The sequence below is a fragment of the Toxoplasma gondii genome, chromosome II (genome assembly GCF_000006565.2).
Source record: "Toxoplasma gondii ME49 chromosome II, whole genome shotgun sequence".
Classification (NCBI taxonomy): Eukaryota; Apicomplexa; class Conoidasida; order Eucoccidiorida; family Sarcocystidae; genus Toxoplasma; species Toxoplasma gondii.
Genome location: NC_031469.1, coordinates 628,892 through 642,734, shown reverse-complemented (window position 1 = coordinate 642,734; position 13,843 = coordinate 628,892). Strand labels below are relative to the sequence as shown.

Here is a 13,843-nt window from a genome sequence, read left to right as displayed (position 1 = left end):
ACTCTGTTGAGAATCGAGGGCAACGACCTTGGCTTATTCTGCTTCTCTCAGCTAACGAAGACGACAGCAGACAACAGAGAAGTGTAAAAGAGAGAAGAGGAACGAAAGACAACGAAAAAGTTCTTCTGTCGCAGGATTTCGGCGGAAGTCCGTTTCCTCTACCGTAGGAAATGTAGACACGAGCTCTTGCCGGAGAAGGATAGACGTCCGAGAGAAGCTACAACAGAGACCAACGGAGCAAGAAAAACAGAGAGAGTCTTCGATATGAAATAACGGAGAAGAGAGAAAAAGCGGAGAAAAGAGAAAAAGTGAAAGTGGAGTTCCTCCGTTGTTCTTTGGCGGTGAGAAATGTAAAAAGCGAAACACGAGGATAATTCAGTCAGCTTCTGTTTTTAGCATATTTCGTGCTTTCTCTCTTCCGACGATACAGTTTTTCGCTGATGTTAATCAGTGGTTACCACAAAGAGAAAGAGGATTTACTCATCAATTCTAACACACAGCGGCGTGGGCACTTCCTGTGTAGTCAATATGGAACTTGCTTCTTCTCTATAAATATGCATCTAGGTTGCGATCATGTACAGGTATCAGGGTCTATGATGTGTACGTAGATTTATGCTGTTGAAAAAAGGAGGAAGAAGGCCTATCAAAAACCGGCGAACAAGAGCGAAACGGTGAAACACAACTCAAGTGCTGATGCACGTCGTCAATCAGTGGTCCGAGTTTTTCGAAAATGGAGAGACCTCGTCCAGTTCGCAGCTCATAGCTCTTGTCGAAAAAGCTAGGATTTTTCGCTTCATAAAAGGGTGAAGAATACAATTCTTTTGAAAACGTGTTCGGAACGTAGCGCAGTTATTAGGTTGCCTTTCTATGTTGAGCAGACTCACTCACCCTGAAGCTCATCGCCGCGGTGTGGTCGACGAGATCACGCGCCTGTGCTAGTTGTTCTACGAAATGCATCACATGAAAACAGTTTATGCTGCGAGACAATACTTTCTATCCAATCAAATGCAACATCTGGCACCTCTCTATATGCAGAAAACAATTCTTCACCTGAATAAACACATATATCTGCAAATATATATCTATATATCTATCTATAGATGTATATATATACATTCATGTGTATGTCCATGTGTTTCCGTGTGTATCTGTGTGTAGGTAACAGTAAGGAAGAAGGGGTAGAAGTCATGACACGAAATTGCCTCTTTAATACACTTCTTTTCGGAGGTCTCTTTCACTCATTGCTTCCACGAGTTTCGCCGCAACCGTGCGCGAGATCGATTCAGGCCGGCTGGTTCGGGAAATATCAAACCTAGCAGCTCTCGATTTGTCATGGTGTTATCTTCAACAGTCCATGAAACCGTTCGAGAAATACTACCTGTCAGGTATACGATATGAACTCAGACTTGTGATGCAGACGTTCATCGCCATGGTTCTGTGCTTGGTCCATTGTGTTCTCAGCTGCTATTGCGCGAAGTTCATGAATCAAATGAGTCGAACAGTGACAAGCGTTGCCAGACCTCAGCTATACTAGGTTCAAATAGCGAAACTATCAATGTTAAAAGAATCACAGGAAAAGTGTGGATGTCGTCAGCTCGTGTCGTGACATGTTGGGTCAAGTCCCGCCACGAGCGCTCCAATTACTCAAACTTCTTTTTTATCTTTGGAGACGTCTGGTATGTTTTCAGCTGTCAGTTCGAGGTTCACTAGTGAACGGAGCACAACGATGCAGGTGGATTCAACAACTAAGCACCGTAACTGGGTGATCTGTCCGCAGTCGCTTTTAGCTACAGCGTAGGTGTGCTTGTTGAAATACACCACACCGGGAACGAGGAACGGGCGTGAGGGCAAAGCCGACAGGAGTTTTTAATTGCTCTGGACATCGCTGTCGCGTTTCTAAGGAGTGGCTTTGTTGCATTCCAGACGAATACCATCTTCAGCTTACTCAGTGGCCAAGTTCAACAACACGGCACCAAGAGGAAGGGCACTGAAGCAAGCTCTGCAAGTCTGCAAGTCACCCGTCCCGTTTTTTTGACTTTTGAGGATTGGCCAAGAAAGACTTTTGACTGGGGGAAGGAGTCTCCAGTTGACCTGACTCCAGATGGTTCGAAAAAGTACAGACTACCCAGTCCTTTGTGACTGCTGTCCACCGCCCTGGACGGCATAAGACCGGTAAAAAGCTGGTGGATTTCAACGTCCTGCGACAGCAAGCCTATACAGGACATCGGTTGTGTTCTACGTGTCACACATATGGTTCTTTGATTCTTTGTTGCCATGCCTTCTCCACGCTGCGGAGGAGCGTGTCGATGAATGTCGCACTTGAGTCGCGCAAGAAACCGAATTTTTGTTTCGCTTCGAAAGTTCGCTGCTCCACGTTCCGTGAACATGTGGCATGAGCCACTCGACAGAAAGTCAGATTTTCTCTCTGATTCCTCTCTTTTTCGACAGTCCGTATAGAGTGCATAAAGCTCGTGATGCCGCTTTCTCCAATCCCTCCCCACTTTTTCTTTGAGAAAACCAGACGTGGAGCCCTCTGGGTTTTTGGCTTGACGTGTCTGCACACTCCACGAGTTCCTCGGGCGGCAGCTGGAGAGACGCACGTGCTGCGTTCCGAAAACACAACAGACCACGGCGAAAGGAAAGTTTTTTTTCTCCCCGGGTTCTCGCACCTTCTTGTCTCTTCCTTGCTGTCACACTGGGGGCAAGGCTACGGATCTGGAAACGACATTTGCAAGCTGATACAAATTCAAAGTCTCAACCACGACACGAGAAACAGCTTCCGAACCATATGGTGAGACAGTTGAGTGCCACTGTGGCGATGAACGACTCCCAAGGTCGCACAGGCAATACGTCGGCTCAGGGTCTAATCTCGATTTTTAGTCAAGGTAGCTCAAGATGAAAGTCTTGAACGACATGTAAAGACTCCAACCGACTTTCGCGTTTTCCCGTTCGACGTGAGCCTGCTCTGAAATCGAGAAAAAGTATAGATATTCACATACATACTTGTCTATACACCTCTAGACACAAATCGGCGCATACACCCGCATAAACGTTACATATATATATATATATATATATATATATATATACATGTATATATATATATATGTATATATATATATATATATATACGTATATATATATATATATATATATATACGTATATATGCATACCTCAATAAAGACAGCCACTATATCAATATATGTATACGTATGTGTATAAATAAATAACTGTATATCAAAATACATCCGAGGGAATAGCCGAGGGCAGAAACCATGGATTGCAGGCACGGTCTAGGGAATCTCGCAAGTTCCTAACACAAGATCTTCTTGGTAGACGACACTGTCGGCAAGAAATACTCTGCTTGCATTTCTTGGCCATATAGAGGACATGTTTTCCGACAGCGGTTGACGGTGCGCGCTGAAGTTGGAACGAGCCTGTGCTTTACCTTGTCTTGCCTTTCACAGATTGCTTTCAACTCATTTTATCTGCTACTCGCATTTCATGATTCTAGCCGAGACTCCCCTGTCTTTCGCCTGCGCTGGAGAAATGGAATTTCGCAGGTGTAATTTCAACCCCGTTCATGCAAGTCGCATGCAGACTACGAAAACACAACCAGACGTAGGATTCGGTTAAGCCAGTGAAAACGTAAACAGGAATCAAGCGCGCGTATACTGGTGGTAAAGGGCGGTTTGAAGTACTCTCGCCCCGCAGTACCGTTCCTTTCTTTCTCCGACGACTTTCCCTTGTTGCGTCTCCATCGCACGCGCTCTTTCCTCGCGAGGATTTCTTCTTTTCTCTTTTCTTCAACCACCTTTCGTTTCTACACATGGCGTCTTGCGACCATCCGAAGGCTCCCGGCGGCGCATCCCCCCCCGGGGTGTACATACAGCTGAGCGTGCAGTCTGATTCGGGTCGACAGGCAGACGATTCCGCGGCGCAGACGAAGACGAAACGAGACTCGAAGCCGCCGCCGGTGCCCGTGCACAGAATTGGAAAACTCCAGGGAAACACAGAGGTGAGTTCCGAACAAGAAAACGAGGAATCGAAGGATCGGTCGGAGAGGCACCGAGCGTCGTGAGAGGGGTCCGGGCGATGTACACAGAAACCGCGAGACCCGGAAGAAAACAAGGCTGGACTCCCATACAGTCCACCACAGAAAAGGAAAAGCTGAGAAAGGCCGAAAGCCAAAAGGACAAAGAGAGAAACTGAAATACGGTGGAGGGACGAAGCTCTTAATGAACAGATATCACGTATATGGAATCATATATATATATATATATATATATATATATATATATATATACTTATGCAGAATACGGAAGAAGCATGGAAAATCCCAAAGAGAAGAAGGGAACTACTGCAAGGTGCTGGCGAAAGTGTTTCTGATTGGTTTACCTTCTTGTGACACCGTCTTGTGAATTGCTCTTCTTTCGTCAACTTCTTTTTCGTGGAGTATTTCCTGTGCTTTTCAACACCACAGCGAAGTATTACGTCCTGCCGGAACAGTGGGTGCTTGCATATTGCATGATACTAGCGTTAGATACGGCTTTCGTTCCTCATTATAGGTAGTTTTACTTCTGTCGAGCCTCCACGCTGTTCCCTTCCCCGTCTTTGCATCTCGACGAGCTTTCCATCTTCTTCTCTGCAAAGACGTCGACTTTTTCGCTGTCGATGTCAACGCTGATGTCGGCCAGGGTACGTTTTCATCGCGAGGCGAACTGCGTCCATAAACGCAATTCGTTGTAATTGTCTCTACACGCACACCGAAGCTCTAAATAACACAAAGCATGCATCCACTATCAAACAAAATATACATCTGCATATTCTACCCCATATATATATATATATATATGTACGTATTTATATATGTAAATATCTATACATGGCGACAGATGTATATGTGTACAAGACAATGCACTTACGCGTGTGTGTAAATGCCATCCGACTGTCTTTCCTGTTCGAAGAAAAGTTTTTTTTTACGGAAGAGAAAATCAGTGTTTGACATACAACGACTTTGACGTCCTTCAAGATGGAGAAGAAACTCGTCACGCTCAAACGTCTCCTCAAAGTACATGATCAGTCCTTTCAGATGAATATAGAAAATTGTGCATGTTGTACAAATACAGACATGGAGAGGCAGCAAGAGGTATTTTCAAGAGTTCTGAGCAATGGTTTCTAACTGAAGATGTACCACGTTAGAGAAAGGAGGAGGAGGCTTTGGAAAAGCATCTGCACCGAATTGCATGCATGAGAATTCCCTGATGAAGATGCACCCGAGATCTTCGCCGGCTCACTTCCCGCTGTTCGTGTTACCACGTCGCAGTAACCATTAGCCTAGTCTTCTTGCGTCGCTTTCCTCAGCCTTCGTTTTTTTCGTTTCTCCACTCGCTGTCGTCCTTCTTGCTCTCTGCACCGTCTCCATTTCTTCCGGCCTCCACAGTCAGGGCACTCTGCGACAACGTTTATCTGTTTTCGTCTCTTTTTCCTCTGGTTTTCTTGATACCCAAGACGTTCCTGACAGTCGACTTATTGCTGCCTGGAGGCGCCGAGGACTTCTTCCTCTGCAAAGACAGTCTTTTCCGCCTTCGCGTAAGTCTCGTATTTCCAAGCACGTCAACGCATGCACATAAACCTGTGCATACATACACATATATACATAAAAAATACACACTTATACACGCATATACATATATACGTATATACACACATAAACATATACATATATATACATATACATATATATACATATATATACATATACATATATATATATATATATATATTTAAAGAAACTTCTCTATATTTTTTGCGTGTACCTCTATGTCTGTGCAGATGGATTAACGGCGAGAGACTTGTGGCAGACTGAAAGAATGCCGTAACTCATTCTGCGTGGAGTGCAGGGGAGTATGGGAGAGTGCTCGGTCGCTGTTGTGTTGCTTCGTGAAGTGAGCTCCATTTCGTTGACCTCTCCTGAAGAGACAGAGAAGTTAACAGTGCAGACGTTCGTCACTTGCCTCCTTCTGTCGACACAGCGCGCGTCCCTCAAATCTTCGTGGACGGCGTCGCCCTCGGAGATGACCAAACTCTTCTCGACCAGGAAGATGGCGATGTGTTGAGTAAGAAAACGCAGTAGAAACATTTGAGGCACACCGTGAGGAAAACATCGAAAAACTTCCTTGCTTCCGCAGACAGGACAGAAACGGATGTCAGACGTACCCACCCGCTCAAACGTAGAGACGAAGACGTATCGAGAAACGATGCATTCCTGCACACAAACACAGTTGCATATCTACCACAAAAAATGTAAATATATATACATATATATATATATATAAGTATAACATGCAGATGTGCGTATGAATATATATGTCGAGAATTACACATGCGTATGTAATGCAGGTTTCCACTGGTGTGTCGAGACCTCCGTGCATCATAAATGACAGAAGAAGACATAGAGAATCGGCGCGAATATATGCATTTGCGCGTTGTTTTCATTTTGGGTGCATGCAATGTGTCAGATGGAGTCCTCACTGGACGCCTTTGTCCGCAGTGCCTTGACCAACGTCCCTCACGCCCGTCTGGCACCTATCCTTCTCCTGAATCAATTTGTCCTTCCTCTTCTTCTTTCTCTGCCGGTTCTGCTGCTTCCTCTTCATCTTCCTCCTCTTCTTCCTCTTCTTCTCCGCCTTCTTCGTCCTCTTCTTCCTCTTCCTCCTCTTCTTCCTCTTCTTCTTCTGCTCCTTGCCCTCCTCGCATGGAACCGTGCAGAACTTGCGGCGCGGTGTACGTAAAGCTGATGACCGACGAAATGCTGGAGACACCCGAAGATTTCTTGGCAGAGCCGGAGCAGAACGTTCCTACCCCTCCGTCGACCCCTGTGAGGAGGCGCGAGAAAAGGCGGTTTCCTAGGCGGTTGTCTCGAGGTAAGAAAAGCGACATGCTGGAAAAAGCTTCTAACGAGTTTCTGCCGCCCTGTCTCTGCATGCGCGCCACAGGAAGAACCAGCTACACTGACGAAGGTGTTTCGGTGTATGTACATCCGTACACACCTACAAATAGAAGCTCTTCGACGTCTGCAGGGCCTCCAGGGCATGCACACACACATATATGTGAGCGAGTTTCCTCATCGATCCGCAGTCACAATTGCATGTAGACAATAGAGACATCATGCATCAGCGCGTCGACATGCCCGGCACAGCCATAGGTCACAAAGTATGCGAGTGCATGTCTAAACGGAGATGCATAGTCGAAACACAGAAGAACAGTACTTGTGCATTTGGGAGGAATGGCGGTAGAATCGGCCTCTTCCTTCCGGTCTTTGGCGCGCACCACCAGGCCGTAGATCGAGTCCGAATCTGGAGAGGCAGACGGACAAGAGTAAAGCGAGACGGCATCGAAGGCAACGCGAGGCGACGACTCCGCGACTCTTCACAGTTCCACGACGTAGGCGCTTGACTGTGCATGTGCGTCTCCCGTTGTCTATCTAGAAGCAACGGTCTCCGAAGCCGCATTTCCACCCTCCACTCTTTGCGCGAGCCTTGTCTTCAGAGACTCAGACCACAAGACACTGTCTCGCGTGGAGCTCTCCCCACCGTTCGCCGCTCACATGGCCAGCCAAGGCAGAACTGGCTATGCCTACGAGATGCACGGGTGAGAGAAGATTCTCCTCTTTTCGTGTTGACCAGCAGAGATTTTGCAGAGCGAAGTGTGTGCATCAGCTTGTCTCTCCCCCTCTTTTTTTCTGCAGCAGACAGAGGAGCGAGTGACGATGCCTCGAAAGGCTCGCCACCTGTCTCCTTTCTTCCCTTGCTGCGGCGCGCCACAAGTGCTTCAGGAGGCTCAAACAGTCTCTCTTTGCTGCGTTTCTCTCCTCCCTCGCCCTCTCGCTCTCTCTCGTCGCTGCACTCTGTCTCGCTCACGAGCGCTGTCGAGCCTTCGCTCTCCTGCTCCTCGATCAGCGTTCTGGAGGTGCCTGTCGAGTCCGCGGCAGACCCTCTCTGTCACGGCGGAGGCGAAACAGAACAGGAGACTCGGGGGCGAGACTGGAGGCTGCTCAACAAGACGCGAGCACAGAGACCGGCGAATGGAGATCAAACGACAGCGAGGATTCCGAGGCAACTGGCGTCCCTGCACCGGCTGGTGCGCGTTGTGCGTGTCGCCGCGCATGCAGAGACAGTCGGAAAAGGCTCTGAGGGTCGCCGCAGCCGCCAGCGAGGAGACCGTCGCGGCGCCTGCTCCTTGGGAGTCTCCGGCGTCGACATTGGGCGAGTGAACGTGTGGGGTGAGCAGGAAGACTTTGGGAGCAGGGGAGCCGGCAGACGCTCGGGGGAAGAAGAAAGCAAAGCGCAGCAAAGCGAGGAAGAAACCGAGCGAGACAGCATTCCAGAGAATGAAGGAGAAGGCAAGACACCTCTCCCTGTCGCGCCGATGTCTCTGAAGCCACCTCCGTCTCCTTTCTCTGTCTCCTGGACGACGAGAGCCGTGCACTCGACTTTTTCTGAAGAAGCGAGACATGCGAAAAATACGTTTCAGTCGATCTCTTCTACGTCGCTCGACGAATGCGCAAAGCCCCCAGCCTCCAGAGAGAGAGGTCAAAGCAGCCTGGCTTCTCTGTCGTTCGCCTACTCTCTGTCCTCGCCGCTGCTCGCGCCTCGCTTCTCCTTCTCATCTCCTGTGCGGGCGTTTTCCCCCTCTCACGTTTCGGGTGCTTCCTCCCCTTCCTGCCTTCCCCCCACAGTTGCCACCGAGTGCACAGAGTCCCTGTCCATCCCGCATCTCCGAGACGCTCGCAACGTAAACGAGGAACTCTCTTGACTCATTCCTTGTCTTCGTTTCGTCTGCTACGCGGAGAAGCGGAGAGGTGTCATCTGCCGTCTCTCTCTGTCCTCTGCTCTCTGCCATCGCGTCTCTTCTCCTTTCAACTCGACTTCTTCCTCTGCTTCTTCTTGCACCCGTAAAGCTGCCAGTCGCAGGTCAGGACGCAATCGTTCCTCTCAGTTTCGGGAGTGTACAGACAGCTGGACCGACGCTGTATCTCCTCACACCACCTCGCTTGCGTCGAATCGCCTCCTTGACGCTCGATTTCCATCTCGTGGAGACTTGAAGGAAGTACTGCCTTGCATGATGTTCTTTTGGATGTTCAGTTGGGCGGGTCTCACCTCTCGGCCCCACTGGCATCGTTTCGTCTGCAGGCTCGCAGCTCGGATTCTGTGAGTTTCGATATCCCCTTTCTAACTGGACAAACCTGTTTGACGCCTTCTCACTGGAGAACAGTCGAACGATAATACTCGGGTGTCTTTGAGTCACTAGAACTATCTACTGTAAATGCTTTCCGGTGATCGAAAACGGCCACAAAAATGCTTCTACTAGCTGGAAATAGAAACTGGCACACTCCTGAGAACGCCGCAGAGCGGTGTGGAGAAGGACATCAAAACAGAGGGGAAGAGAGAGAAGGAAGAGAAAGAAAGAGAAGAAGGAAAGGGACGGAAGAAGAGAAAAAAGGAAAGAGAAAGGGAGCAACAGACAGCGAAAGAGAGCGAGAAGGACAAAACGAGAGAGAAACAAAGAAAAAGAACAAGAGAAACAAAGAGAGACATCTTTATCGCTAAGTAAGAGAATCGCCGCGGCTCTGTATCGAGAGAGTTGGGGGTCGGCAGAGATCGAAGAAACAGATTAGAGAAGTTTTTGTGAAGTCTGTGCATGCATGAAACGCGAGAGACACTCGATCTCCCAAGCAAAGCAAATGGAGAGAAAATTTAAAATCTAGAGGAAAAACTTGCACTGTCTCCCCTCGTAGCGACTTGCAGCACGCAGAGTGCCTCCCCTCTCCACATGAGGAAGAGAGGAAGCACACATACGGAAAGAGAAAAGAAAGACAAGAGGGAGAAGAAAACCAAAGAATCCGGAAAGAAACAACACTGAGCGACAAAGGAGGAAAATCAGCTGACACAAATTTTATTTTCATTCTCAAAATCGATCTCTTTTTCCTTCCTCTCCGCAGAAGTCTCATGCTGCTTCATTCTCATCATCGTCGTCAGGGTTTCTGAAAACGACACTCTGGACCAACAAGCAAAAACACACAAAAACAAACATTAAACGCCTTTGCCCAGAGAGACACCAATACACATCTATAAATAGACTTAGGAAAACACACGTATACACATATATATATATATATGGAGAGAGAACACACAACTATACATATCTCTCTCTCTATATATATATATATGTCTATTTATAATGATACATAATGACGTCAATGGATACGTTTTGTGTGTGCGATGCCTCTCTGCTTTGTCAAAGTATTTCTCCCTCCTTTCGTTGAAACGGAACGGCTGGGAGCGCTATCTCTTCAGTTGCACATACACCGCGACTGCAAATGAACCCCAAAGTACACGCGCGTCCTGGTCCTTTTCTCGTCACCTCTCTGCCTCAAAAATAGATCTAAAAACGACCAACTCACAGATGTACATACACACGCATACACCATGCAATAAGCCCCATAATGGCGCGGACGCTCTGTCCGCACAGACATACATATATATATATATATATATACATATATATATGTATTATAGAGGCACAGCTATGCATGCCTACAGAATCCACGTACATATCTTTATCTGCATATACATATATATATTTATATATATGTATATTTATTTATATATATTTCTGGATGTGTGTAGATATTTTACACATTTGGGTCTGTTGGCCTCTACATGTATCGGAGTGTGGAGAGCAACATCGAGCCAGGAGCGTGCTTGAGGAAGAGAATTCCTGCGTTCTCACAATTTCTGTTATGATAACCTTGTGGAAGGCCGCTGCGTCCTGGAAGCGCTCGACAATCTCGTCGACAATTCTGTCTGTTTCTTCGTCGTTGTTGATCAGGGACGCGTAAGAGTGTTCCTTGACAACGCTTCGGAGGTCGATGCTCAGTTCCTGATGCAGAAACGCGCGACCGAATTCGCGTCCGAAGCGCAGATAAAGTTCCGGAACAAAAGCCACCTTGGGCTGCAGACGCACTTTCACAGCAGCCTGAAAAGACAACGAGCAACACGGAGAAGGGAGAAAGGTGCTCGGAAGACCCTGAGCGACAGACTTGAAGCAAACGCAGAGGCGCAAGAGCAGGAAAAGACGAGGAGCGAAGGAAGGCGAAAGAAGGAAGAGGACTGGAAGGAACGAAGCGTGACGAGAGAGAGGAGAGGAAAGCCGCAAGAAAACGGCAGAAGAGAGAATACAGATACTCGAGGTTCTTCGAGCAAATCCAAAAGCAGAGAAAAACTAGGGTCACGGTGCAGCGATCGCCTGCAGAGCCTCGGACCTCGCGCAGACGAGAGACACAGAGCCTTTCAACGCAGCCCAAAGAACGACAGTCTGCCTGAGAAAAAAAAGAGGCAGCGACGCCACTTGGGAGACGCGAATGAACGTGTACACTCGAAAGCACACAAGTGCGAAAAAATTCAGCGATTCTGCGCGTCCTTACCTCTATCTCCTTTCCATCCTTCGTCCTCAGAATTTTACTCATCTTCTTGTAGGCAGGCAACACACGCATTGTCACTGGCTTTTGGAAGTAGGGAAGAAACGGAAAGACCGCTTGCTCCTCCCAGAGATACGGCGTAACACTCCCTAAAGAAACGCACAAATATCCCGATAAAAACATGCACTCGAAAAAATCTTCTATCGGTGCACCTAGATGCGCAGCACACTCTCGCATCAATATATCGATAAACACATATACATTTATGGGTAGCCAGAGTTGGATGTACATACATATATACATATGTGTGTATATATATATATAAATAGAAATAGAAATAGATAGATAGATACATAGATAAATAAATAGAAATAGATAGATACAGATACAGATATATAGAGATGTATGCATTTAGAAACGAGAGAAGTATTTGTGGGTGTATGGTGACGAGTTCGATGATGAAGGAGGGATTTGTGTAGCTCTTGAAACACTTGAGTCGCGAGGAGTCCGTACCGTCTCGGTACTGGATGAAGCCGACATAGCCACCGGGGACGCGTTTTCCACAAGACCAGGCGGCTCCAGCGAGGAGGAGAGATCCAACGAGGACTCTGGCGTTTGCGCGTTTTTCAGCATCCCAAGTGCGACACCAGCGGGAGAAACTGGAGGCGACAGCTCGCCAGGCGGATCTGCCTCCTTGAGCGGCCATTGCGGACGCGCAGAGAAATAGTTGAGCGAGGAGGAGGAGACAGTGGAAGGCAACAACGCGAGAGAGACGCGAAGAAGAAAGGAAGAAGAGAAGAAGGAGAGAGGGCGAAGACGAACAGACGGAGGCACTCCAAGGAGAGAGAGGAGAATGACGAGAGACAGAGAAGAATGCCTAGGAGACCCGTATTGTCATGGAAGAACGGAGACGAAGTGCGAGAGGCAGAGCGGAGAGCAGCGAACCAGAAGACAGGCAGCGACAGAGAGTGAAGAAAGCCGCGTCAGAGGAAGCATACAAAATGAGAGAAGAGAGAGAGACCCTCGAGATCAGCTGAAAAAGGGGGAGGAAGAAGCCGCGAAAGTTGAAGAGTCGAAGCAGAGAGCAGACGAAGAGGGGGGGTCGCAAAACCGAAGACGCCTGCGAGGAAACCGCTTCCACATTCGAGCAAAGAAAACTCAAGAAAGCTAACTGGAAACGGGGAGAGAAGGCCTAAGAAATCTGCAGGGAAAATCGGCGAATGCACAGAAACGGAACCAGAGGAACAACAAGACAAAGACCTTTGCGAAGCCACAAGCTGACGGGGCTACCAGATTTGGCAAGGACAATGAAGCAGAGAAGATGAGACGAAGCGGAGAGTTGATCGTTGAAAAGGAGAAAGCTGAGCTTTCCTGACAGATGAGGAAAGTGCCTGACACCCCTGTCTAGGAGCTGGACGAACGCGTTCTCCGCCAAGTAGGAGTGGATGTTCCTCCTCTCTTTTCCAATCGAGCTGCTGCTGCGAAGCCTGCATATGAAGGACTTGCGGGAGTCCTAGCAAACGTCGTAGAGCCGAGAGAACTGAGCAGAGGCGCCGCCACCGACGGGGCGACTTCTCTAAGTGCGTCTTTTATACCACGCGAGGAGGCGCGAGATAAGAGAAGAAGAGAGACTGGAACGAAAGACTCCACCAAGCGAGGAAGAAGGTCGAAGAAGAGACGACTAGAACTTTGTGACAGAGAATCGGAGGACGGGGGAAAAACAACCAGAAACAGAAAGAAGGGAGAGACAAGAAGACCAGTTTATTCACTGAAGCAACAAGCAGAGCACGAGCGCGGCCTAAGCCCCGCAAATAAGTGTCTTCCTTTCACACATGAATTGTCAAAAGATGAACAAGCAGAAGCGAGGACGGACGACTTAGGAAGACGGACTTCCTCGCTGGTCTGACTGCCGTTCGCCGCCGCAGAAAACTGACAAGCATGCGCGTTTTTCTCGTTCCATCGATGTGCCGCATGCACGATGAATCGCAAGGAAAGTCGGCAGAGTAGGAGCTTCCCTTCACGAAGTTGTTCACTTTTCCCCGTACAGCGAATCTGTCTCCTGCCAAAGACCGAGAAACAAACATGGAGAACTTCCTTTCTGTTCAGGCTTGCCTGTCCGTCGGTGCAACTAGGACAGAGAGTAAAACTCTGCATGCTGTCGCTTGCCATTGCAGCTCAGATTCACGACGCAGACGGAGAGGCTCTTTGCTTTTCACGTATCCCGAAGAATAGTCAGTTCTACTCCAACTGTCCGCTGCAGATTCAAACGTTCTGCGTCTCAAATTTCAACGCCTGCAAGCCACTCGGCTCCGATGTGTGTACTCCTGAATTGTACAAGTTTTCTTTGCCGACTTAACAAA

General features: G+C 48.1%; 4 protein-coding genes across 4 annotated transcripts; all 4 read right to left on the bottom strand.

Annotated features, from left to right (window-relative positions):
- Positions 1–5,444: 5,444 nt before the first annotated feature.
- On the bottom strand, positions 5,445–6,168 carry TGME49_221865 (hypothetical protein; the record flags this gene model as incomplete). The annotated part of the gene is made up of 2 exons (XM_018779941.1): positions 5,445–5,636; positions 6,019–6,168. 2 exons carry the CDS (start codon positions 6,166–6,168, stop codon positions 5,445–5,447), a joined length of 342 nt encoding a protein of 113 aa, XP_018638288.1.
- A 421-nt stretch (positions 6,169–6,589) lies between these two features.
- Positions 6,590–6,943, bottom strand: TGME49_221860 (hypothetical protein; the record flags this gene model as incomplete). The annotated part of the gene is made up of 1 exon (XM_002369964.1): positions 6,590–6,943. The coding sequence occupies one exon, from the start codon at positions 6,941–6,943 to the stop codon at positions 6,590–6,592; it is 354 nt and encodes a 117-aa protein (XP_002370005.1).
- Positions 6,944–7,141: 198 nt separating this feature from the next.
- On the bottom strand, positions 7,142–8,808 carry TGME49_221855 (hypothetical protein; the record flags this gene model as incomplete). Its single annotated transcript, XM_018779940.1, has 2 exons — positions 7,924–8,808; positions 7,142–7,359 (listed from the first exon to the last, which is right to left on the bottom strand). The coding sequence occupies exons 1-2, from the start codon at positions 8,516–8,518 to the stop codon at positions 7,142–7,144; spliced, it is 813 nt and encodes a 270-aa protein (XP_018638287.1). The 5' UTR covers positions 8,519–8,808.
- Positions 8,809–9,665: 857 nt separating this feature from the next.
- On the bottom strand, positions 9,666–13,330 carry TGME49_221850 (prohibitin family protein, putative). The gene is made up of 4 exons (XM_018779939.1): positions 11,997–13,330; positions 11,490–11,632; positions 10,796–11,041; positions 9,666–10,060 (listed from the first exon to the last, which is right to left on the bottom strand). The coding sequence occupies exons 1-4, from the start codon at positions 12,187–12,189 to the stop codon at positions 10,010–10,012; spliced, it is 633 nt and encodes a 210-aa protein (XP_018638286.1). The 5' UTR covers positions 12,190–13,330; the 3' UTR covers positions 9,666–10,009.
- Between the last annotated feature and the right edge of the window lie 513 nt (positions 13,331–13,843).

Bases quoted from the DNA above. Each gene is read 5' to 3' on its own strand.
- TGME49_221850 (XM_018779939.1), bottom strand. From the start codon at position 12,189: ATGGCCGCTCAAGGAGGCAGATCCGCCTGGCGAGCTGTCGCCTCCAGT. The intron at 11,042-11,489 runs GTAAGGACGCGC...TTGTCTTTTCAG, and splicing joins AGGATGGAAAGGAGATAGAG to GCTGCTGTGAAAGTGCGTCT. The intron at 10,061-10,795 runs GTGAGAACGCAG...TTGTTGGTCCAG, and splicing joins AGGTTATCATAACAGAAATT to AGTGTCGTTTTCAGAAACCC.